The 25,577-nt window shown below is 39.3% G+C and overlaps 1 protein-coding gene across 1 annotated transcript in view; it reads right to left on the reverse strand.

Annotated features, from left to right (window-relative positions):
* The window catches only part of LOC124804605 (protein polybromo-1), a 334,390-nt gene that overhangs the window by 256,283 nt on the left and 52,530 nt on the right, over positions 1 to 25,577 (reverse strand). The window contains exons 6-7 of the mRNA XM_047264803.1: positions 19,701 to 19,874; positions 14,956 to 15,215 (exon numbers count right to left, since the gene is read on the reverse strand). Of these exons, the coding sequence (XP_047120759.1) occupies positions 14,956 to 15,215; positions 19,701 to 19,874 (434 nt within the window). The remainder of the gene's footprint in view (positions 1 to 14,955; positions 15,216 to 19,700; positions 19,875 to 25,577) is intronic.

The following is a 25,577-nucleotide window of genomic DNA, read 5'->3' on the forward strand; positions in this document are numbered from 1 at the left end:
AATATGTAGAAAACGGCGGCTAAGTCTCATTGAATGCTCTCAAGTACATATAGTAAGGACGCTATTAGTGAAAGGAACATGTCTTGAGTGGTTTCAACACTTCAAGAACGGTTATTTTAACGTCGTAGACCGGCGTAGTGGTGGAAAAGAGAATGTTTTCAAAGATGCAGAACTGGAGACATTGCTGAGTGAAGACTCGTGTCAAACTCAAGAAGAACTGGCATGATTAGTGGGAGTGACACAGCAAGCCATTTCAAAACGTCTCAATGCTTTGTGCATGATTCAGAAAGAAGGAACTTGGGTCTCATGTGAGCTGAAACCAAGAGACGTTGAACAGTGTTGGTGTGTTCGTGAACAGTTGCTTCAGAGGCAAAAACTGAAGGGATTTCTGCATCACATTGTGATCGGGGACAAAAAATGGGTTCATTATGATAACGCTAAATGCAAAAAATTATGGGGATATACCGGCCATGCTTCCACGTCAAATGCTAAAACTAATATTCACCGCTCCAAGATCATGCTCTGCATTTGGTAGGACCAGCTCAGCGTCGTGTACTATGAAGTGTTAGAACCAAGGTGCTAATTACTGAACACAATTAATGCGTTTGAGCAGAGCATTAAAAGACAAACAGCCGCAATACACGAGAGGCACGATAAAATGATTTTGCAGCACAACAATGCTCAACCCCACGTTGCAAAAGAGGTCAATACGTACTTGGAAACTTTAAAATAGGAAGTCCTACCCCACCCGCTGTATTCTCCAGACATTGCTCCCTCTGACTATCACCTGTTTAGATCAATGGCGCATTGCCTGGCTGACCAACACTTCCAATCTCATAAAGAATACAAATTTGATCGATTCATGGATTGCTTCAAAAGATGAACATTTTTTTCGACGCGGGATTCGTACACTGCCCGAAAGATGGGAGAAAGTAGTTGCCAGTGATGGAAAATACTTTAAATGATACATGTGTAATCAATTTGTTTCATTAAAGCCTCAAATGTTGGGGAAAAAAACGGCAGAAGCAAAGTCGTACACCTTGTACAAAAGAAAATATGGACAACCTGATCTCTTCATAACAGTCACATTCAGCTCGTTGCAGCCAGAAATCAAAAAACAACTAAGGTACAGACAAGCCCCCATGAATTGACACCACATAACAGCCCTAGATTTCCGACAAAAACAAATGACATTTATTGAAGTCATCACAAAATACCGCATCTCTGGAACTATTAGGTGCTGGATGTACACAACTGAATGGCAAAAATGAGGACTGCCTCAACTCAAACAATCTCATACGTCTTCACAACAGAATTAATCCCCCAGATATTGACAAAATAATCCAAGCTGATTATCCCAATCCACAAGAAGACCCGGAACTGTACAACATAGCAGTGAAAAACATGTTCCATGGCCCAAAACCATACTTTCACGACAAACAAAACAGAGTTGATGGCTATCCCAAATACAAAATACGATCACCCAGAAACAGTGGCTTCACAGAAAAAACACCAATATGAAGCAACAATGAACTGGAAATAAATAATAAGTGGTTAAATGAAACAACAAGTTTACTGTTACCAGTCATTGTTTTATTTATTTCTACAACGCATTTCAAAGGTTTAAACCTCCATCATCGGGTGGATTTACATTAGTTAGTATGACATTTGTGTGTGTGTTGTGTTACGATTTTTTGGAGGAGCTTGTGGCACTGTTTACAGTGGCCACAGGTTCCTTTCGCTGTCTTAACACATGACACGCATACTGTCGTATTTGTAAACAAATATGGCAAGCTCCTCCAAAAAATCGTAAAACACACACACATCATACTAACTAATGTAAATCCACCCGATGGTGGAGGTTTACGCCTTTGAAACGCGTCATGGAAATAAATAAAACGGTGACTGGTAACAGTAAACTTGTTGTTTCATTTAATGTCAATAACAGTCACGGTAACGTCTAACCTAAAACGTTCACATTTAAAAATAATAAGTGGGTAGTACCATACACCACACTACTTACCAAAATGTTCCAAACACACATAAATGCAAAATACTTCAATTCAGTGAAATCCATCGAATAGGTCTGCAAGTATGTGAAAAAAAGGCAGTGACATGGCATATTTCAAACGGCCAAAGACAGCAAACAACAAAACAGGAACAACGAGATCATCACATGCCAAATGAGATGAGGCATCAACAGTAATGAAGCGGAGTGGCTGTTTTCTGATTCTCTCATACACAAACATGAACCAACTGTGCAACATCTACCAGTGCATTTGGAGAGTGGACAGTGAGTTTACTTCACAAAAGACACACGAGAAAAATTGGAAGTGAACCATCTCAGAATGCAAAATTAACAGCTTTTTACCAACTATTCAATAAGCACCCATCAATGAAAATTTTTACTATATGTCGACATCCCTAGCTATTATACATGGAACACAACAAGAAAAATCTTTCAACAATGAGAACAAGGAATTCCAGTAGATCATCCAGGAATCGTGAAAGCTAGTGCACTAAGCTGAGTATATGCCATACATCTGAACACCACCAAATTTTTCTACTCTGAATGTTTTTATACGAAATATGGAGACCAAAGATTTTCTCAGATCTCAAGACTGTTGACAGTTATCTATGACAGATGTACGGAGAAACACACCAACACTTAGGACTACTGGAAAACCTCAACCACTCGAAATTAACACTACAAGTAGCCTCCCCCACAGCATCAGCTGAATCAATGAGACTTATACACCATAATTCTAATGACATGTATTCCAATGAATCCAAAACAGCTATGGGACTCCTTCAAAGACAGTATGAGCGATGATGTACTGCACCAAATCTGACAGGTTCATCCTGACCTGACCATCAAATTCAACAATTATGTCTTCAATGAAACACTCATTCATCTAGAAGATAAATATTCAGCAATGAACGACCGGACCTTATTAGAACTTGGGATGCACACACCACAAAAAGATTCTATCAGTATGCTAAACTTCGAAATTACGAAGGGAAAAAGCTGTAACATCAACCAACTACTTCAGTACATCGCTCACAACAAACCATTCTTTAATGACAATCAAACAGAAATTTACAACATTATGATGGACCAGACTGACAACAACAGTGGTGGAGTTATTTACTTGGACACACGATGCAGCATCGTGACATTTCTAATAAATCTATTTATGGCAGAAATATGTGCTAAACAACACATCGTACTTGCACTGGCATTATCCGACACTGCACCCACTCTTATGGAAGGAGGATGGACTGCCCAGTCCCCCTACAACTATTGCAGAATATAGCTGAAGGACAATTCCCAGTATGTAAAATCTCAAGAGCATCTGGACAGGTTGAACTGCTAAAGTTGTCTTCTAGTACGAATCCACAATGGCACATAAAAAATCACTGAAAGCCATGGACAAAACATTACAAAACTTGCGAGGAAACTGAAGTGACGGGAGGAGCTCTACTCACACTCAAAGAGATTTTCCACTAACACTTCCAACTATCACCAAGTCAACATCAGCAGACGAGATCAACACTTGCTTAAAAAAGTCACATCACTGACCGCATATACAAACACTGAGACTAACAAAAAATATGAGAGTTGAACTACCAAGAAACTAAACAAACCACATTTTGCTCAACAACTTTCACAAATAGGTGAAGCCACACATCCTATTGATCAGACGACCAGCCTCATTAAACTACACAGTAATTTCTGCAACAGAGCCACTGCTGAAAACGAACGCATCAACCAAATTTATCCAAACATTGTTCACAACTATACCAATCCAGACTGGCTATTTGAAACAGCAATTTTGGCATCTAAAAAGTATTGTCAACGATATCAGTTTTAATATTCAAAAGAAAATTCCCAATGAAGAGAGAATATACAAATCTATTGACACGACGGTAAACGGTGAAGAAAGTGTGAACTTCCCTGCAGAATCACCACCTTGGATTACAGTATTATCCCCAGCACTCGCTGCCCGGTATCAGATAAATGACTGGGGTACCATGGTATTCCATAAGTCATGAAGTATATTCAGTGTAAAACGTTCATTATTAATATTAAAAATGCACTTAAAGCCCATCACTAAGGCCCATTGGCCCTCGTCCACACACTAACGGAGGGTGGGGGAACCAATGGTGTCACACAGAACGTCTACATCATATCAAAATGCAAATTCACTTGAGCCAGACTATATAAATGATTTAGGATATAATCTGAGCAGGCTAGTTTGACTGACTGCAAATGATGCTGCCATTTACCATCTAGTAAAGACGTCGGAAGATCAAAATGAATTGCAAAATGATTCAGGCAAGATATCTACATGGTACGAAAAGTGAAAATTCATGACAAACAATAAAAAGTGAGAGGTCCTGCACATAAGTACTAAAAAAATCCGTTTCATTTCAGTTACACAACAACAAACAAACAGTTGAAATGTTACGTATTTAGCTAAATTTCTAGGAAATACAATTACAAATAATTCAAATGTAAACTATCACACAGGAAAGTTGTGGGGAAGATGAACCAAAGACTTCAGAACCTACAAGAAATCTATGAAAGAGGCCGGCTACACCATGCTTGCCCATTCTCTTCTGGGGTACTGCTGCGCAGTAATATATCCTTACCATATACGAATGGCGGTGGACAACGAAAGTCTTCAATGACGGTCAGCTCATTTTGTATTATCGGGAAACAGGGGAGAGTGTGTGTCATAGATATGATATGCAAGCTGAGGTGGCACACATTAAAACAAAGGTATTTTTTTGTTGTGGCAAAGTCTTTTCACGACATTTCAACTACCAATTTTCTCCTCAGAATGCCAAAATATTTTGCTGACTCCCACCTACACAGGAAGAAAAAAATGGCTCTGAGCACTATGGGACTTAACTTCTGAGGTCATCAGTCCCCTAGAACTTAGAACTACTTAAACCTAACTAACCTAAGGACATCACACACATCCATGCCCAAGGCAGGATTCGAACCTGCGACCGTAGCGGTCGCATGGTTCCAGACTGAAGTGCCTAGAACCGCTCAGCCACTCCGTCTGGCCTACATAGGAAGAAATGACCATTATAATACGATATAAGAGATCAGAGCCTGCACAGAAAGACTCTGGCATTTATTTTTCCCCATATGCTATATGAGAGTGGAATTGTCGGGAAATAGTCTGAAAGTGAGTCTATGATCCCTCTGCCAAACACTTAAATGTGAATTGCTACATATGTGTATGTAGATAAAAATTATAAAGAGACGGAACAACTGGCCAGTACTTATCCTTGTGAATAAAATTTCCAGTAATGTCGATACACACATAAAAAAAATATTCCTAGCTAATTTTAAAGCACACCTGTGTCTACATCTGAACTCTGCAAGTCACCTTATGGTGTGTAACTGAGGGTATTTCATGAACTATTGCTATTTCCTGACTTACCTGCTCCAGTTATGAATGACTTGCAGGAAGAATGCTCGCTGATAAGCCTCTATATGAGCTTTAATCCCTCTAATTTTACCTTTAGCAATCTTTGTGAGAGATAGTACAGGTGAAACAATATAATGGTTGATTCCTCTAGGAACATACATACACTGAATTTTAACAGTAAATAATGCCATGATGCACTATGTCTTTTTTGTGGTAGTTACCACTGGAGTTGGAAGAACACGTCCATTATGCTTTCACAGTTAGCCTACTAAACTAAAGATTTATCTCTGTTACAAAAGACATGCTGAGATCTACTTTTTAGAAACTATTCAATCCAGTTAAAAAGCTGGTCATATATAATGTTTACATCTGTATTTCCTTCATTAGGCGATGGTGAAAAACTATACAGGATGCTTTCCACAATTCAATAAACATGGTATTAATCAGGGCATCAGTACCTACTGCCACTTTGATCTCATGACCAAACACAGGAAGCTGGGTTTCACAGAACTCGTTTCCAGACTCCATGTTTAATCCCAAGAGTACATTTTTGGTTCCAAGAAAAATCATAATATGCAATATCCTGTACAGGGTGGACAGGAACCAGGGAGGACTCCAAGTATTATTCAGTCCACCTGACCAACAAGTTCGCGATGCTATCTTTTGCTGAAAGTGAGCCAGTGGGACTCTCTTCACCTGTTTTGGGGAAACTTGCTTTGCCCTGTGCCGAGAGGAGGCAAATGCAAAGGGAGGGGTCTACTAATTGTCAGGGGTTCAAACACACAGCAACTAATGGTACCCTTACGGGATGCAATGTGTTGGCGATGTTATTCCAGCAGCCACTGAGGCAATAGGGTGCAACCAGTAAATTGTGGTGCACATCAGATAGAAACTATGCCTGTCATCTGGGCTCCAAATTAATATTTGGATCATTCCAGTGACTGGCAGAGGTTGAGAAGAGCAGCTTTGCGCAAGGAGTTTCAATGGAACACACAATTTACAGCACTGTCTCCAGAACTGATTGTGATCCCCTCGTTCCAACTTGAGAGGAAACACTAAAACAGAAAGTTCAAGGCCTGTGACACACTAGCCTGTGACTTCCTGAACTTGCAGCATAGGTTTGAGAATTGCTGGGTCCTCCTAAAAGGGTCAGGAGTATAATACACATATCAGAGGCTACTACTCAGGTAGCTGAATGTGTGTGGCATGCACATGAGAGTTCTTTTAGATTAAGTGACACACTATGCAATCCAGATAATGACAGCTGTAGGAGACCCAGAAGTATAACAGGGTGTATATGCGGGCAAGAAAAAATAAAATAAAATCCCAGATTTTCACCAGATCTGGTTAAAAACGCACTTTTTCCCAAAACCCACTTTTTCCCCATGTGAAAATATACTTCTTCCAAGGTGAAAATACACTTTTTCCGTGATAAGCAACAATGTTGTTTTCCTCGGAGCAGTCAAAACATCAGTCCTTTGAATGGTAAAGATTTTATACACCAGCATAGAACTTCCTGGCACTTTATAAAATAAAACTCCGCAAGGAAGGGGAGTGGGAAAAAAAAAACACGTTTTGAAAATATCTTTGATGTGCAGCAACATGTATGCTGCATATTTTCATGTTACGATACGCTGCGTATTTTTGTATTACTGAAGTATAAATTCGAATTCCACCAAACACAGTACATTAATTTCCGAAGCATTGAAGTAAGAGATTGCAATGCGCTTTTGTACACCAATCATAGCTCATGTCGCATGATCTTGCCAACCGATGACAGCAGATATTCAGAGCATAGGACACCTGATGTAGTCAGCCAACAGCAACATCACTGTTAATTAACGTGAACACACAAGTAGGAAAAGTTAACGGTTTAAATTAATGTACACAGTGTAGTTACAAGAAACGCTAAGCTTTCACAAATAATATTGATCTTTAAGAATAATAAGCTACAAGAAAAGCTACGTTTTCACTTATAATACTGGTCTTTCTTGCATGTGTTACACTTTAAAGATACATCACACCAATGTGCCAGTAAAATTTTAAACAATGACAATGTCTAGTCATCTAGGCTCGAAATCATTTCAAGAGGTTGTTACTCAAAGTTTTAAGTTTTAAATGAGACTCAAACACTCTGCAATTTAAGAAATTCATAGCCCATTCTCACACATAACATAATTCATCTTCTGTAAAAGGAAATTTCCTTTGAAAATAATGCTTTTCAAAGAACCATTCACAATATTTTCCCACGACCTCTTCGACATGGGTTCACTTTAACAGGTGCCAGAGAGCATCGGAAAACAGGGGCTATGGTGCATGGGCAGCTATGATGATGTAGGAAGCCTGTATGTTCCTAAACACATAGCATTAAGAGTTCTAACATGACATCATAAAAGAAATAGGACATCAGAGGATACTCCAAGATCAGCACACTAAAATGCATAATTCAACTAAAAGGACACATTCATATGTCGAGATTTACAATGAAACAGGCGCCAACCTGGTATTAAGCTTTTCAGTGCACTTTCCGAGGTGAAAATTTTCTTGGAATATCAGTACTGTATTGCCTCCTGTTTGGTTCTTTATTATGACATAATGTCATAGGTGCCAGAAGATGAAAATGCGCACTTGAAATTCAGTGAACAGTTAAAACTAGCCAATGTGTGGAATGAATAAATTTCCTTTACTTTACGTTTATAGTCACAAATTTTTTGTCAACAGATTACCGGTTTTGGTATATAATGACCATCTTCAGATCTGTTTTATAAAAACAGTGTCCTAATGTACTGCAGCCATAGTGGCATTGCCAAATGTTAAATGCAGCCATAGTGGCATCGTCAAATGTTAAATGCATTTAACATTTGGCAATGCCACAATGGCTGCAGTACATTTGGACACTGTTTTTATAAAACAGATCTGAAGATGGTCATAACAGACCAAAACCGGTAAGCTGTTGACAAAAAATTTGTGACCACTGACGTAAAGTAAAGGAAATTAATTCTGTATTCGGATCACTGTTTTATTTGTGACAATGTCACAGCTTGTGAAAGTGTGGAATAAAACACTTTGTTTCTTATAAATTGACTGCATCTGCGCAAAAGATTAATAAAAGTCACATCTCTTTAGCAAACTGACAAAAATAGCTTCGTTGTTGTGCAAGGCGATTAATGCTTGACTGCCGAAAACATGGAAATAAAATAAAATCAGAAAACAAACATATTTTAGCCTTCCATAATTGCGTGAATTTATTTTAATGCACTTGATAGCTCCCAGACACAGACATCCATTGTGAATGTGGCAACTTAGTTGTGCCAGAAAACTTATGGGTAGCATGACTTCTCCCTGCTGCCGCAGCCACACTTCAAGCAGTCAGAAGCGAAAGGTACTGCTCATACGTAACTCAACTGCGCACGCGCAGGAGCCCACTAGCAACTGCTCAAAACGAGCTTAATGAAACAGTTATGGCATTGCACTCATTGGAAATAGTTTTCTGTTATGAAGTATTCTATTGTCTTCATCCTAAAACCTTTGACACATTTTGCTTTAGGCAGGCACTTGAGTGTGCACAGTGTTTTGTTGTTGTAAATGGCGCATTTGCTTTGCAACTGAAGTTTTATTTTGGTTTTATTCTGTCGTTTAGATTTTATTGCTGCAGTACTATTATGTAGTAGCGTGATACAGTAAAATTCTTTGTTAGACCATCAGTTCTTACCAGTCAAAATTACAAAAATTTAACTCAACATTAGAAACAATGAAAAATTCCCAGAATTCTAAAAAAATCCCGGGTCTTTCCCAATTTTCTCCCGGATAAAAAAATTCCCCAAGTTTTCCCCAGATTTCCCTGTTGTCCCGGGGTGTATACACCCTGCGTAAGATCCAACAGAACGGCCCCTAAAAGGTGAGACTATTAAAATTCTATAAATTAACCGCCAAAGCATTAAAAATGAAGTGTGATTCTGATGCGCTCCTGAACAGCAGTGAAGCTCACATATACTAGGTACAGAGAGCTGGTTAAAATTTGATATTCACAGCAGTGATATTTTTGGGGAAAAGTTAAGTGTCTGTTGAAAGGAGACACTAATGGGAAATTGAAGTGGTGTATCTGTTGCAGTAGTCAAAAAACTCAAATCCACTAAAATAGAAATTGAAGCTAAATGCGAGATTGCTTGGGCAAGACTCATTATCAGCGATGGGTACAGAATGGCAGCTGGATCCTTTTATCACCCGCCAGACTTACCTTCTGATGTAACTGAAAACTTCTGAGAAAACATTAGTTCAATTGTACCTAAGTTCATCAATCATACTGTAATTATCAGTGCAGATTTTTAACATACAGAAATCAACTGGGAAAATTAGAGTTTTGTTAGTAGTGGCTGTTAGAAGTCATCCTGTGGAACAATACTAAATGTCTTCTCTGAAAATTACCGTATTTACTCGAATCTAAGCCGCACCTGGAATTTGAGACTCGAAATTCAAGGGGAGAGAAAAGATTTAGACCGCACTTCCAAATCGAAACAAAGTTAGTCCATTGTAACATGAGACACAATTGGGGTCGTATGGATGAAGATACAGCTACAGTAGTTTGGTTCGAGTCGTAAGCTTAAGAGTTAAGCTTTACCCAGTAGCCATTGCTGTGTGTCAGGCGCTCCATTTATACGGGTACCCTTCCTTTTTCACTTGCTTCATCTGGTTTGAATTGATTGCTTATTTTGCTTTGATCTGATAAGTGCCGTTCTCTTTGTTATAGGTGTTTACGTCACTCTAAGCTGAAAATGCATTATTGTAGAGTGTCATGCATTGTTTGTCGCATTCTGATGATGAGTGTTTACGACCTGTCACCGATCGTGGCATGGCTTGCTTTTGTGGGCGCTACCGCGGCTCGCATTTTTTTTTTTAAAAAAAAGAGAGAGAGAGAGAGAGAGAGAGAGAGAGAGAGAGAGAGAGAGAGAGAGAGAAATTGTCTCATAAACGAAACGATGGCAAGAGACTGCTATTTGTTGTTACTTACACTGCTGCTTTCTTTGATAATTACCAACAAGAATCAAATAATCGACTGCATATGATAGAAGATGTTCTGAACGAGAGTTTAGCGAAAATTTTTATCCGTTTGAAAATCTTTGCACACGCCTCTTTAGTACATTACATTCTGCACAGAAATTAGATTCATCTTAGATTTAAAAATCTAGTCAGTTGCCGTGCTTCATTTCTGACTGTATCACTATTCAGCTTAAGAATAATACAAATATAAACATGACATGATACGTATATTCTTCCGCGTTTGCTGTTGTCTCACTCTAGTTTCGTAGTTCATTAGGCAGACAGGATATAAATGAGATAGCAGCAAACACAAAAGAATACATGGCGTAACGTTCACATTATTTACTGACGCAGAGGTTTTGGTGCCAGTATTTACCTTTGTGCCTGCTAAGCACGCCTGTGTAGCGCTACATATATTTGATGGCAGAAGTTAGTTGTGGCGGCACCTACCGACATTTTTCAGAGCTTCCGTTCATTTTGCCCTTGATTCTAAGCCGCAGGCGGTTTTTCGTATTACAAAAACCAGAAAAAAAGTGTGGCTTAAATTCGAGTAAATACAGTATTTAGACAGATAGTTCGGAACCCCATTTGTGGCAGAAATATATTAGCTCTAATGGCAACAAGTAGACCTAATCTCTTTGAGGATGTCCACATCAAAACTGGTATCAGTAAATGCGGCGCAGCTGTGGCAACAATGATTACCGAAGTACAAAGGACAACTAAAACAAAAATAAAGATATACAGGGTGAGGATCTAAGTCATAACACCCCTTGTATCTCCCCAACCGTAATAGATACAAAGATGCCGTTTGGAGAGTGAACTGCAGGGACAGGGGCTACTTGAATACATTACATTTCATGTTTGTGCTATTTTTTATTACAGAGATACGAGACCATCTCTGCTTTTTTTTTTTTTTTAGATGGAACCATATGTTAAATTTTAGTGTAGCATGATGAGGTTAAAAAGATGGTTTCATATACGTATATCTCATAATGTTTAGGCGAACAGTTTTTGAGACACAGATATGTTCTCGTATCATGTTCATCCTTCGAAGCGACGTTGCCAATGCGACCTTTCCTGTTATGTAGAGCACATGGTAAACGTCACGAGTCCGTCCTTACACAAACACGCCCATTTACTTGACAACAGTAATACGTTATTTGGCAACTGTGATACCAAAATAGTACACAACATACAGTATTAAAATACTACAAGATGTTAATACATTTTAAGTAACAGAAATACAAATGTAAATGAGGAGGCCCTTATTGGTCACAATTATTTCATACGTATTTGTTTTCTATTTGAAAATATTTACTATTGATCACAATACGAAGCAAATACACACAAAGATGCAAAATAAATACTGTACATGATACGAAACTTTTCTGAAGCATGTGATTCAAAATGCTTCCCCTCTGCTGCAATGCACATTTGTAGTCGATGTTCGAATGATCTGTGAATGGCTGCGAGGGTGTCACCTAAGATATCAGTGCACGCTTCGATGATACGTTGCTTCATATCGTCTGGCGTAGTTGGTATTTGAGCATACACTTAATGTTTGACTGCTCCCCACAGAAAAAATTCAAGAGGGGTCAAATCAGGAGACCAGGCTCGCCACTTCACTTCAGCCTGTCATCCTATCGAACAATCCGGGAACTTTTCATTTGACAGCTCTGTAGCCACACGGGAAGAGTGAGCAGGACAGCCGTCATGTTGGAACCACATGCACTGACGAGTAGTTAGTGGTACCACTTCCAGCAAAATGAGCAGAAAGTTTTGCAGGAACTGTGCATAGTTATTGCCATTTAGTATAACTGGAATGACGTATGGCCCCACAATGACATTTTTGATGATGCTGGTGTGTAGGACGCTCATGATCAGGATACAGCTCTCCATATCGCTTTATTGCTGTAACAGCAATTCTTCTGCTTTCACTATTCACTAGAAGCATATCTAACTTTTCTTCGTTGGTGTACATATCTGCTCCAAGAAACTGTGATGGAAATGCGATGTCTCATTACCCCAGCAGCACATTTATACCCTTCTCTCCAGCTACCTCGTGCGTCACCTTGCGGCGTTATCAAGAAGCAGGAAAACAACGCCTTCCCTGTTAAATTCCCCTGTGGTCAAGACGAAAGGTCACATCGGACAATGCCACTTCGAAGGACGAACACAATATGAGAACATATCTGTGTCTCAAAAACTTTTCGCCTAAATATTATGATATACACATATTTGAAACCATCTTTTTAACCCCATCATGCTACGCTAAAATTTAACATAGGGTTCCATTTAAAAAACCAAAGATGGCCTCATATCTCTGTAATAAAAAATAGGACAAACATGAAATGTGATGTATTCAAGTAGCCCCCGTCCCTGCAATTCACTTTCCAAACAGCATCCTTGTTATCATAATACTGTCATTAGAAAGATACATACCTGTATGTTCATTAAACAAGATTAAAAAATCAGTAGAGTGATATCCCAATGAAGAACTTTAACCTTTCAGCACACAACAGGAACATGTAGAGAACTATGGCTCAGGTTTAAAAGAATAGTTGATCATTCACTGGACAGACATGTATCCTGTAGAACAGTTCATAATGGCAGGGACCCTCCATAATATACAGTCGCCGTAAGGAAACTCCTAAAGAAAGAGATTACTGCGTAACAGATGTAAAATAAAACAATGAAGCGTGTTTGGCTGTCAAGAGAGCAATGGATGAAGCACTCAGTGAAAACCATAGCAGAATATTGTCAAATGAACATTCACAAAACCTAAAGAAATTTTGGTTGTATGTAAAGAGTGTTAGTGGTGCTGAAGTTAGTTTCCAGTTACTCACAAATGAGACAGGAACTGGAACTGAAGATAAGAAAGCAAAAGCTGAACTCCATTTTCTAATGTTCCTTTCCATTGGAAAACACAGTAAAATTGCTCCAATTTAATCCTCATATCATTGAAAAGATGAATAAGTGTTAGTGACAGTCGTGTTGAGAAACAGCTGAAATTGTTAAAATTGAACAATGCTGCAGGGCCCGATGGAATCACTATCGGATTCTAAACTGAATTTGCGGCTCTGTTAGCCCCCTCTTCTAGCTGTAATCTATTGTCAATCCCCTGAACAAACAACCAGGCCCATAGTTGAAAGAATGCACAGGACACACCTGTTTACACCAAGGATAGTCAAAGTGATACACGAAACTACCGTCCAATGTCCCTGACATCGATTTGTTGTAGAATTTTAGAATGTATTCTGAGCTCAAACTACATGAGGTATGCCAACCATCATGGATTCCTAAAACATCAGTCATGCAAAATCCAACTTGCAAGTGTCATACATAACATCCTGAAAGCCAAGGATCAACACAGTCAGGTAGATGCAGTACTTCTTGATTTCCAAACAGCATTTCACTCAGTACCACACCTATGCCTATTGTCAAAAGTACGATTGTGTCGGTATCAGGAGAAATTTGTAACTGGAAAGAAGATGTTTTGAGAGGAAGGACACAACACATTTTCTTCAATAGAGTGTCATCGTTCCATGTAGAAGTAACTTCGGGTGCGTCCCAGGAAAGTGTGTTGGTACCCTTGCTGTTCATGTACAGACAATATTAGTAGTAACCTGTAGATGGTGCAGTTATTTATAATGACATACTGTCTGTGAGAAGCTGCATAGATATTCAGTCACATCTTGATAAGATTTCAAAGTGGTGCAAAGATTGGCAATTTGCTTTAAATGTTCATAAATGTAAAATTGTGCACGTGATTGGCAATTCGTAGTAATAGAAATGGAATAATCACACAAGCTCACTCATGGGTAAGGCAGGTAGTAGACTTTGGTTTATTGGTAGAACACTATTCTACAAAGGAGGCCGTTTATGAACTACTTGTTTGAGGCATTTTACAATATTGCTAAAGTGTGGATGGTACCCATAGCAAATACAACTAAAGAGGGATACTAAATGTATACAGCATGTACAGAGAAGTGCAGCATGAATGGTCACAGGTTTGTTTGACCCATGGGACAGTGTCACAGAAACGCTGAAGAAAACAAATTGGGAGACTCTTGAAGATAGACAAACCATCCCCAGAAGACCTACTTACAACATTTCAAGAACCAGTTTTAAATAATGATTCTAAGGATATACTAAACCCCCCTGCTTACGACTCAGATAGGAAACATGACGAAAAGATTACATTAATTAAACACACACACACACACACACACACACACACACACACACACACACACACACAGGCAGGCAGGCATTCAAACAATCGTTCCTCCCACACTTAATACAGCAGTGGAACAGGAAGAAATCCTAGTAACTGGTACAATGGGGTGTACTTTCTGCCACACACTTCACAATAGCTTGTGGAGTATAGATGTAGACATAGGTGCTTAAAAATTCTACCACAGATTGACATCACTAAACATATAAATTTGATTAAATGATAATTTACCTTGTTCTTTCACTACCCTTTGCCCCAACAAGCTTTCCATGTTCAATCTCAGTTTTCCTACCGGAAATTATTTTCCGTAATGCCTTTGCATCCTTATAAATTTGCGATCCAGGTTCATTGAATTGGCAAGCATTGCGAGTCATCAAAAGCAAATCCTTCTCTAGGTCATTCAATGTTTGATATTTATTTTGTTGTATTTTTGTTGCAATCATTTTCAGATCTATAGGATTTTCAATGACCTCGTAATACTCTGGGTAACGCTGGAATAAAGAACACCTTGATTACTCTCTAAACTCTTATGCAGAGGCAGTAATAAAACTATGAGGGCATGCACATTTGGTGAACAGGGTTACAAACTGGCATCATCATATTCACCACAGGAGACAGGAAGAAGACAACTGATGAAGTAGCAAAATAATTAAACGTGTCTAATGCATACTAAAATTTTGCTTAGCATTACACACTGATTATTTAAATTTGCTATTTATTTTGCCAATATCAAGGTCCAAAGCAAATATATTTACTGGATTAACATAGCACAAAACTAACTAATAGTTTATAACATAAGAAATTTTCAGCACAATGTAAATAATTTAAGGTAAAGGTACAAAGGTAACAAATTACAGAATAGTACAGGTGCTGAGTTATCGACAGGCACACAAATCAGGCTTTTGTAACGTCTCTTAGCAAAAGACATATTATATGTGGTAAAAAAGAAAACGAGAAAAGCATAATTGAACTGGATGATTGTAATTGCGTGGACAACGATTGTGTGAACTTTATGTAATAAAGTGATAGCATTATGTGTTATGTTTTGTTCTTGTATAGAATGATGTACTGATTGTTTTTAATAATATCTGTGTCGGCGAGTACTGAAACCGCCACAGACGATACTTATTAAATATCAAACAAAGATGAGAATATGTGACTACGATAAATAGTAATAACAGAACATTAATTTCTCTGCCGTCTTCTTGTAGTTACGTGAGTACGAAGAGCCTGTGACGTTATATTGTACGCTTGCGTAGCATCCTTTTGTCAAGATTGAGAGAGGGATGCCATTAGACATTGATTTGGAAAGGTGTGTAATAACTTAAATCTGTTTAAATGTTTCAAATAGAGCTACTTAGTGAAAACTTGCATTATGATTTGTAATAAGCTTGCCTGGCATTTTATCCCATCCCTTTAAGACATTTTCAGTTATTTAAATATCATTCGTGGTGCAGAGCTGTGCTACGAATGAACGAGCCGCTGCCGCGGCGCATTCAAACTGCATTAAATGAAACAAATCATATCGCAAAGAAGCGGACGGGTAATAGTGAACTAAAATTATTTTTTTCAGTTTTCAGAATTGCACAGCAGAGCAGCAGATTTTATGACGTGTTTTACAGGTTGACGCGGGCTGCTGATAATATATTATTAACAGCGCAAAAAGATAATTATAACATAAAAGAAATCTTGCTGTGCGTAGTTCTGGTCTGGCAAACCTTAAAGTAAAAACATCTTTTTCTCTGATAATAGTCTCATGTTCTCGTGTTAGTCGTGGTAATTATTGGTGTTTTACTGTTAACAAAAACCCACTGCAAAATTTTTATGTTGAGCAAACATTGCGTACTGTAACATCAGTACTGATAACGAAATAATTTTCAGTAACCTTCTCAATAACTGTAAAGTCAGGAAGATATGTTTAACTTTATGGCAAGTTACAGTAACGAAAAAATGTTCCTTTAATAGAAAGCCAGATCCAGAACAATAAGAACATAATCTATTTTGTTTTGTTGAAAACTTTGCAGCTGGTTCTTACAGGTAGCATACCACGCAAGATACTTATTGTCACTATAGATGCATCATACACAGACTACATGGGAGCAATTGTTGTGTGTGGAAAAATAACGAATGTTAAAATACAGTTACTTTATATGAACTTAAGTATGAATGGAGCCATAAGAGAGGTGGAGGTCCACTCCAAGAAGGTGGCCTCTTAGTCGAAGGAAGACCAGGACAAGCAAATGGGAGAGAAGGTGTTCAGGCTGCGAAGGAATCTGGGTAGCAGGTCATGGCCCAGTGTCCAGATCATGAAGATATTAATGAATCTGAAGCAGCCAAGGGGTTTCGGAGGCTAGGAAGATTTCCTCTAGGTGGGCCATAAACAGATAGGAATATGAATGTGCCAACCGGGTACCCATGGTCATGCCTCAGATTTGTTTATATACTTTCCCCTCAAAGGACTAGTAGTTTTTGTTTTGTTTTAGGGCACAAATATAACTCAGGTCGTAAGTGCCCATTTCAGAAAGTTAGAACACTAATAAGAAAAAGAAGTTAAAAGTGACTACACATTGAGCCCAATCAAGGGAAGGAAAGAGAGCTAAAAACAAAGACGACCTCTTAGAGAATGGTCCACAAAATATGCATTAGAGACGACAGAAGCACCAAAATAAAGATTAAATGTCCTTCGCCATACTGCAATGGCTGATAAAAATTAAAACACGGTCAACAGTCCATGTGCCATTCACTAAAATGGCCAATAACTCAGATAGCAAGACACTAGAAGATTAAGTGGTTCAAAAAGAGGGCATTTGGGCAGGAAATGATGAACTGTCAAAGGTTGACAACACTTAGCACATTAGTGGTGGGGGACCACTACCTAACACATGACAATGGCTAAAATGACAGAACCCAATGCGCCACCTAGCCAAAATGTTCTCCTCGTGGCGACAGGAGGTTGGCCACATTACTGTGAGACGGTTTAATCCCTCGGAGCTTGTTCCCATGGAGAGAAGACCAGTGGTGATGCCCAAATGACACCATCTATCAACAGATGGCGACATGGAGATCATCGGAAGGAATTGAAGAGCTAGCAGGCCGCAGTAGGATGACAGCAGTCTCGGCAGCAGTGTCAGCAGCCTTGTTTCCCATCAGACCAACGTGACCAGGACCCCACATAAACGTCATAGCCGCTCCCTCAAGAGCGAGCAAATGGAAGCTTCCTTGAACCTGTTGCACTAAGGGATGGACTGTGTACAGCACACATAGGCTCTGAAGGACACAGAGAATAGGAGCATATGACAATTAATAACCCTGTGTCACCAGATGTACTGCGTGGTCTAATAGTGAGCAAAGGGCTCTGCTGTAAATATAGAGCAGTGTTTTGGAAGCCAATAACAAAAATCGTCAGTGCCAATGACAAGGCACTCCCAACCCAACGGTCAGTTTTGAGACCTTAAATGGTTTGAGAAACAACAATAGATCAAATACAGAGTAGTTTCCTTAGGAAGCAAATTAAGTCCAATGTGAACATGGGCCAATGCATGAAGTTATGTGTGAGGATGTAACTAGTTAGATGTATGAGGGTGATGGGTTCAGAGTCTGAAGTATGTTGGAAGAGGTAGTGTTCAGAAGCCACAAGGCTAAGTGGGCGTGGGTAATGTTGGTGCATAGGGAGGTGGCAGGCAGGTGGCAGTAGGGATCTAAGTGGCAATGGGGATGTCCAAGAGTCCGTGATGAGTGGTTTGTATCTTTAATATGAAAGGCTATGCTACAGGCAATTGGTTGGAGGTTTTGGTCAGTAAGACCACAGACTCTCAATAGGAGCACAGTAACCAGGTACAATGAGGTGTCCAGGATTGTTTTGTTTAGAGATTTTGCGAAGAATGTGCAAGGTGAGCATTTGGGGGTAGGTGGCAAGCAAGGTGGCGCTGATTTGGTACAGGATTTGGGATTGACAAACATTCTGTCCCAGTTTAGATGAAAATATTGAATTTCCTTCTCTTTTACTATCTGTATATAACTTAGAGGCACATGTTTGAGATATTTTGGCTTTATCTCGCTTGTCTCATCACACAGTAGTTGTGATTGTATGAGGGTTGGCCAGAAAGCAAGGCACTGCATTTTTTTCTCAGCCAAAAACAATGCTATGAATGCGAAACATGACGTGTGTATTATTTGAAGTCTCCTGTGTGAGCGCGCCACATTTCCATCACTTCCAACAGACAGCGTAGCTGCAGGATGGCTTCAAAATGGCACCTGTAGGTGATGTATGTAACAAGCAATGTGCTGTCCTTGAATTTCTCACGGCAAAGAAAGAAACTGTGGGGAATATTCACTAATGCTTGTGCAAAGTCCATGAAGCATCTGCTGTCGACAAAAAGTACAGTTAGTCACTAGGCATGAAGAGTCAGGTCATCAGAAGGTGGTTCGGCAGAGATCCACGATTTGCAGCGGCGGGGAGACCATCCACAGCTGTCACACCCGACATGCTGCAGCGAGCTGATGTCATTCGCAAGGACAGACTCATTACGAGTCGGCAGTTAGCGCTGCATCTGTCAATCAGCAAAGAAAGTGTGGATGCAATTATCCACACTCTTGGATATTTGAAAGTGTGTGCAAGATGGGTCCCACGGTGTCTAATGGTGGATCACTCTCCACATTATCTTCATTATGCATTGCATGAACCTATCGTTTTTCACACAACCCCTCACCCCAATCTACTTGCCAAATTACTGTTCAAGCATTATACATTCAGTAAACACAATGTAGCCATATAGATTGTGTGTGCATGTGAGTGTGCATGTGCACTCTAAGGAATCATCCATATGCTATTGAAGTTTCAGTCTTAGCTGTGTGCCTCTCGACGTTTCAATGCTTCTACTATTCTAGAGAGGAATTACTTTTACTCTAAATTATGCACATATGACAGTACCAATGTCACTTATAGAACTAGTATAAGGTAAATCACGAGAGTGTACCTTTTTTGATGGCAGCAACTGGAAAACCGTATGAAGTGGTCTATTATCTGCATCTGTTGCAGTCATTACAGTTGTAAATAATTCTTCGTACACATTTATATCGTCATCATGCGTGCTTGAATTATCATCATCATCTACCTCACTCTTTTTGGAGTCTGCAGCTGATCTTCGTCCCTATAAAATACAATAATCAGAAATCTACTTTAACACTGAAAACTACTTTGATAAAATAAAACATTTTCTCTCTTTCCATAAATATTGAGGTTTACTGCATGTTTTACACTTCTTGTTACTAAGAACTTATTTCCATTAAACAGGAGAAGAGTGGACTAAAATGATTAAGTGTCACAATGCCAGAAGCATAACAAATATAGTGTATGCTAAATGCGTTTATCAAGGAAGGCAGGTAAGGGAAAACAGCAGGGAAGGGGAAACAGGACACACAAAAAACAAGCAATCAGGAGAAAAATTCTTAACACTTTCTTCATCTGCTTTTGGTTGAAACCACCAGTGATAAGTGGAAAATGTTAGCAATTGCTGAATCTGGAAAAAGTACAGCCACCATTGCAGCAACGATACATTAATGAAAATTAGTAGATGAGATGATATAAAAACACCCTTTCTGCGTAGGAGATTGGTAAAATGCAGTAAATATTATGGTCCAAAGTACTGTGACCTGAATGGAGTAGATGAGCTTCTGAGCAAGGAAAAAAAAACTAATAAGTTTGTAATATCTGCATCTGATTTGCAGAAAGAGTGGTCTGTTCTTGCTAACAACATACTGTGATAATGTGGAGTCATCTGCAGAAGATAACTCTGCTAAGAACAAGATTGAGGGGGGGGGGGGGGGGGTTAAAGTGTCCATAATTACGTTGTAGGGATGATTTACAGAGTCAACCAGAATATATATCAATGTCCATACAAATATTCACACCGTGCATTTCTTACTGCGCATAAGCTAATGCTCTCAGTAGAAGGCTTTATGGGGAACAATTATTAAAGGGATGCTCGACAATCTGCTGTGCAGAAAGTGTAGCGAGTCGAAGTTTGTTATTCTCTGGACTACAAGTACTAAAGGTGACACAAAGAATGATTGACAGTTTTAACACTACACATGGTATCTGTCAATACACTGCACAATCAGATCTGTTGTCAATCACAAAATCTCAAGGTGCTAGGAATGTGTAAAGAGATTAACACTATTTCTGAGTCAAATGGTCGAATTTACAAAGAACTTAGTCAATTGGAAGGCAAATTTTCAGGAGGAAAAAAAAAAAAGAGAGAGAGAGAGAGAGAGAGAGAGAGAGAGAGAGAGAGAGAGGTCTAAAGCAAACAAAGATTTCAAGAAAATAATGGAAAATTCAGGATGGAATAATAACAATATTCTGAAAAGGGTAAAGTGCTACTCAACGTATAGTGGAGATGTTGAGTCACAGACATGGGGAAAAAATGGCCGCCTTCTGAATTAGCCAAACGCACTGCACACGCGCTCGCACACTGTCTCCGGCTGCCCAGGCCGGCAGTCTCAACTTGGCAGCCAGGGACAATGGTCAAGTGTGTGATCTTCATTTGCGTGCGCGCGCGCGAGCGAGCGAGCGAGCGAGAGAGAGAGAGAGAGAGAGAGAGAGAGAGAGAGAGAGAGAGAGAGAGAGAGTGTGTGTGTGTGTGTGTGTGTGTGTGTGTGTGTGTGTGTGTGTTCTAACTCGGAAGAAGGCCATTTGGCCTAAAGCTTACTTGTTTAGCAGTCTTATAGTTGTGCCCGTCTACACTTCAACATCTCCCCTATGTGGTGAGTAGTAGCTACCCTTTTGATAATATTGTCAAAGACCTTAAGAAGTTAGATCAATCAATTCTGACAACAAATCAATTCAGACAACAAAAACCAGACTGAGCACTCAAACTGTGAAAGCAAAAACGGAATTAGGTGAACAAGTAGAAGCTATTACTAACCAGGTAGAAAGGCTGGATGAAAGAGTGAAATATGTAGAGGAAAGGGTAACCGAAACACAGTCCAGACTGGATAAAGAGAACTGAAAGTTTCTGAAGTAGAAAAGGATCTTAAAAAGGAAATTCTCATTGTAGAAACTAAGGTTAACACGAGCAGGCGCTCATATAAGTGCAGCAATTGCCACAACATTGTCTTGTACCGCTCCATTGTTGTTTTACAATTGTGAGCCCGTACCTATTCCTTCATTCTTTCTTCGTCAAACACAGTGAGATTCCGAGCTGACAGCACAATCTCACAACGAAGTAGTTGTCTATGAGATAACTAGTAGCTGAAGAAGCATTTGGCTAGGCCATGATGCAACTGCACCATTTAATGCTTCATGTGGCTCATTACTATGACTTAACACTTTTACGCAGCAACAGAGTGACATAAACTTTCATTATTTTATTATTATTTTAATTAAACACCGATTTATCTCAAATAATATAAGTTTATTTTGTCAACTGTGGTTTTGCCCATACATGTTTACACCAATAACATAAAAACGCTCTTTATTTCACGAATACAAAGTACGTCATGCACCTGCTGTTGTTATGAAAATTGGCACACCCAATAGAGGGTTAAGAGAGGAATCTGAAACTACTAGTAAGCAAATCCTTGGTTACATTAATACTGACTGACTGACTCCATGACACTATGGTCTTCTGAGGACCTTGGCCTCCAGGTCTGCTTCACATCTTCTAGCCATCTCACACGCAGTCATCCTCTCTTCCTCCTACCACCAGGATGTCCCATCATCATCTTCTTCAGGAGCTTTTCTTCTGTCATACATTGGCCATATCCTAAAGATCTTAGCCTTCCCATTTTGATTGGGGTTACCAAACCTGGTTCTTTGTACAGAGCCCTTATTTCTTCATTAGTCCCAATTCTCCATCTCTCACCTTCTATTACAGGACCAAAAATCTTCCTCAGCACTTTCCTTTCCCATATATTTAGTTTCTTCTCCAAAGCCTCCGTCAGTATCAATGCCTCGCTGTCATACATAAGAACTGGTTAGATCACTGTTTTGTAGAGTGTCTGCTTTAATTTCCTGCACAGGTTCTTACTTTTGAGCATGGTATATAGTGCTCTATATGATCTGTCGGCAGCTTTAATTCGGTTTGTTATACTTGTCTACACTTTGTTTTCTGATGTTATTACTGAGCCAAGATAAATAAAACTATCTACTCTTTCAAAGTTGTACCCTTCTAACTGTAGATCATCTTTGTTTCTTCTCACTCTCTCAGTTACCATATACTTAGAATTTGTCTCACTAATTTCTAAACCAAGGTTCTTGGCAGCGGCTTCAAACTCTTTGAAGGCTGATGTGAGCACCTTCGTACGCCTAGCACTTATTACTACATCATCTGTGTAGGCCAAGATTTGCAGAAGTCTACTGTAAATATTGCCTCCTGGGTTTGTGTTTATTGATCTTACTGCATTCTCTAATACCAGGTTGTATAGCACTGGGGATAATGGGTCTCCCTGCCTTAGTCCTTCTTCCATTGGGAACAATCTCGACAGACATCCCTGAGCTTTAACCTGGCTTTTGCTGTTTTCCAGGGTAATCTTCATTAATTTTATCAGCTTCTTAGGAAATTTGAATGTCTGCATTGTTTCCCACAGTGCTGATCTTTTAACTCTGTCATAGGCCTGTTTAAAGTTTATAAAGAGATATTCTAATCTTATGCAGGAACTTGTTCAAAAACATTCATCAGTGTTGGTTATAGCAACTGGTCCAACATACTTGTGGAAAGTTTCCCTGAGTACGAGTCTTCCATGCTGTAGATTTCAAGCAGCATTGTAAGGATGATTAACTCTGGGAATGAGCAATGACTTAAGAATTAAATATGTGAAAATATTTCTTTAGAGAGAAGCATTACCTTTGTCCAACTAATACAATGTAAAAATTTGACATTTGATGAGGCCTTTGCCACTGCACAACACAAGCAGCTTGTAGTAAGATTGTGTGCTTATGGAATATCGTCTCAGTTATGTGACTGGATTCATCATTTCCTGACGAGAGAGGTCACGGTTCATAGTAACTGACAGAAAGTCAACAACTAAAACAGAAGTGATTTCTGGCACTCTGTTATAGGCCCTATGCTGTTCCTTATCTATATAAATTATCTACGAGACAATCTGAGCAGCCGTCTTAGCTTGTTTGCAGATTATGTTGTTATTTATTGTCTAGTACACTCATCAGAAGATCAAAACAAATTGCAAAATGATTTATAAAAGATATCTTAATTGTGCGAAAATTGGCCATTGACCCTAAATAATGGCAAGTGTGAAATTGGTTAAACTTCAGTCACATGATAAATCAGTCAAATCTAAAGGCCATAAATTCAACTAAATACCTAGTAATTACAATTACGAACAATTTAGATTGGAAAGAATAAATACAAAATGTTGTGAGGAAGACAAACCAAAGACTGCATTTTATTGGCAGAACACTTAGAAAGTGTAACAAATCTACTAAAGAGACTGCCTACAATACACTTATCTGTCCTCTTTTCGAGTACTACTGTGCAGTCTGGGATTCTTACAAGACAGGATTAATGGAGTACATCGAGAAAGTTCAAAGAAGAGCAGAATGTTTCGTATTATCGGATACAAGATTTGGATGTACACCATTAAAATAAATGTGTTTGTCATTACGGTAGAATCTTCTCACAAAATTTCAACCAGCAAATTTCTCCTCCGAATGCGAAAATATTTTGATGATGCCTACCTACATAGGGAGAAACCATCATCATAATATAATAAGGGAAATAAGAGCTCGCACAGAAAGATACAGGTGTTGGTTTTTTCCGGGCACTGTTCGAGACTGGAATAATACAGAATTATTGTGACAGGGTTCAATGAACCCTGTGCCAGGCACTTGAGTGTGATTTACAGAGTATCCATGTAGATGTAGATGAGTAATGATTACTGAAAAAGTTTTGGTATGTGGCAGAGCATTTTCTAAATTGATTATGTTATAGAGAGCAGAAGGGAGGCATAGAAGAATTCTGCAGGGCTCAGTGAAAGAGGTTAGTCCAGCAAGTTTTGATGATTGGTTGGTTTAATGATACATGGGACTGAACTGCAAGGGAAAGGCAAGTCAACTAAACTACACATCAAAGAAGGGCCTAGTGTGCCAAACCCAAGGTCTATCAAAGGGTCAACCAAGACAAGGAACAAGGAAGAAGAAAAGGGGGAAAGGAAGAAAGGCAGGCGTTCCATCCAGTGAAAAGCCAGAGGCCCTCAAAAGCAAAAACTGTGATTGGGGACATATCCCCTGCCACTTACCAGGGGCACCTCACCCACTAATACCCAGGAAAGACTAGTGACATGGACAGGGAAAGAGAAGCATAACATAGAAAGAACAACAAGTCAGACAGAACATACGAGAAAGAAAAGAATAACATGTAGAGCGAGGACTGGGGCAGGCCACCTAGCCCCGACAGTCATTGCCAAGTTGGGGCAGAGGAGGGAACAGGACATCCAGTCAACTCCTCAATGGGCCAAAAAGACTGAGGTGCCCTCCCTTAAAGAGTGTCATAAAAACCCCATCATAAATAAACTGTAAAACCAGATCAGCCGCTGAGACGTCATCTGCTAACATCAGGAGTAGCAAGTCAGGAAGATTCAAGAGTACACCGCAGAGTGACTTAAGTTAGGTAAGTCCAGCAAAATGTGGACCATCATAAAACGGGCACCAGAACAACAGTGAAGCAGATTCTCATGACAAAGAAGATTAGTACGAGTCAGCCACATATGGCCAACGCAGAACTGGCCAAGGATAATTGAGACCTTGCAAGAGGCCCGCATGGAAGACCTAAAAAATTTGCAGTCTCCTTTATTGTACGTAGTTCGTTCGGTGAAGTCAGAGTATGCCATTCCTT

The sequence above is a fragment of the Schistocerca piceifrons genome, chromosome 7 (assembly GCF_021461385.2).
Source record: "Schistocerca piceifrons isolate TAMUIC-IGC-003096 chromosome 7, iqSchPice1.1, whole genome shotgun sequence".
NCBI classification, from domain to species: Eukaryota; Metazoa; Arthropoda; class Insecta; order Orthoptera; family Acrididae; genus Schistocerca; species Schistocerca piceifrons.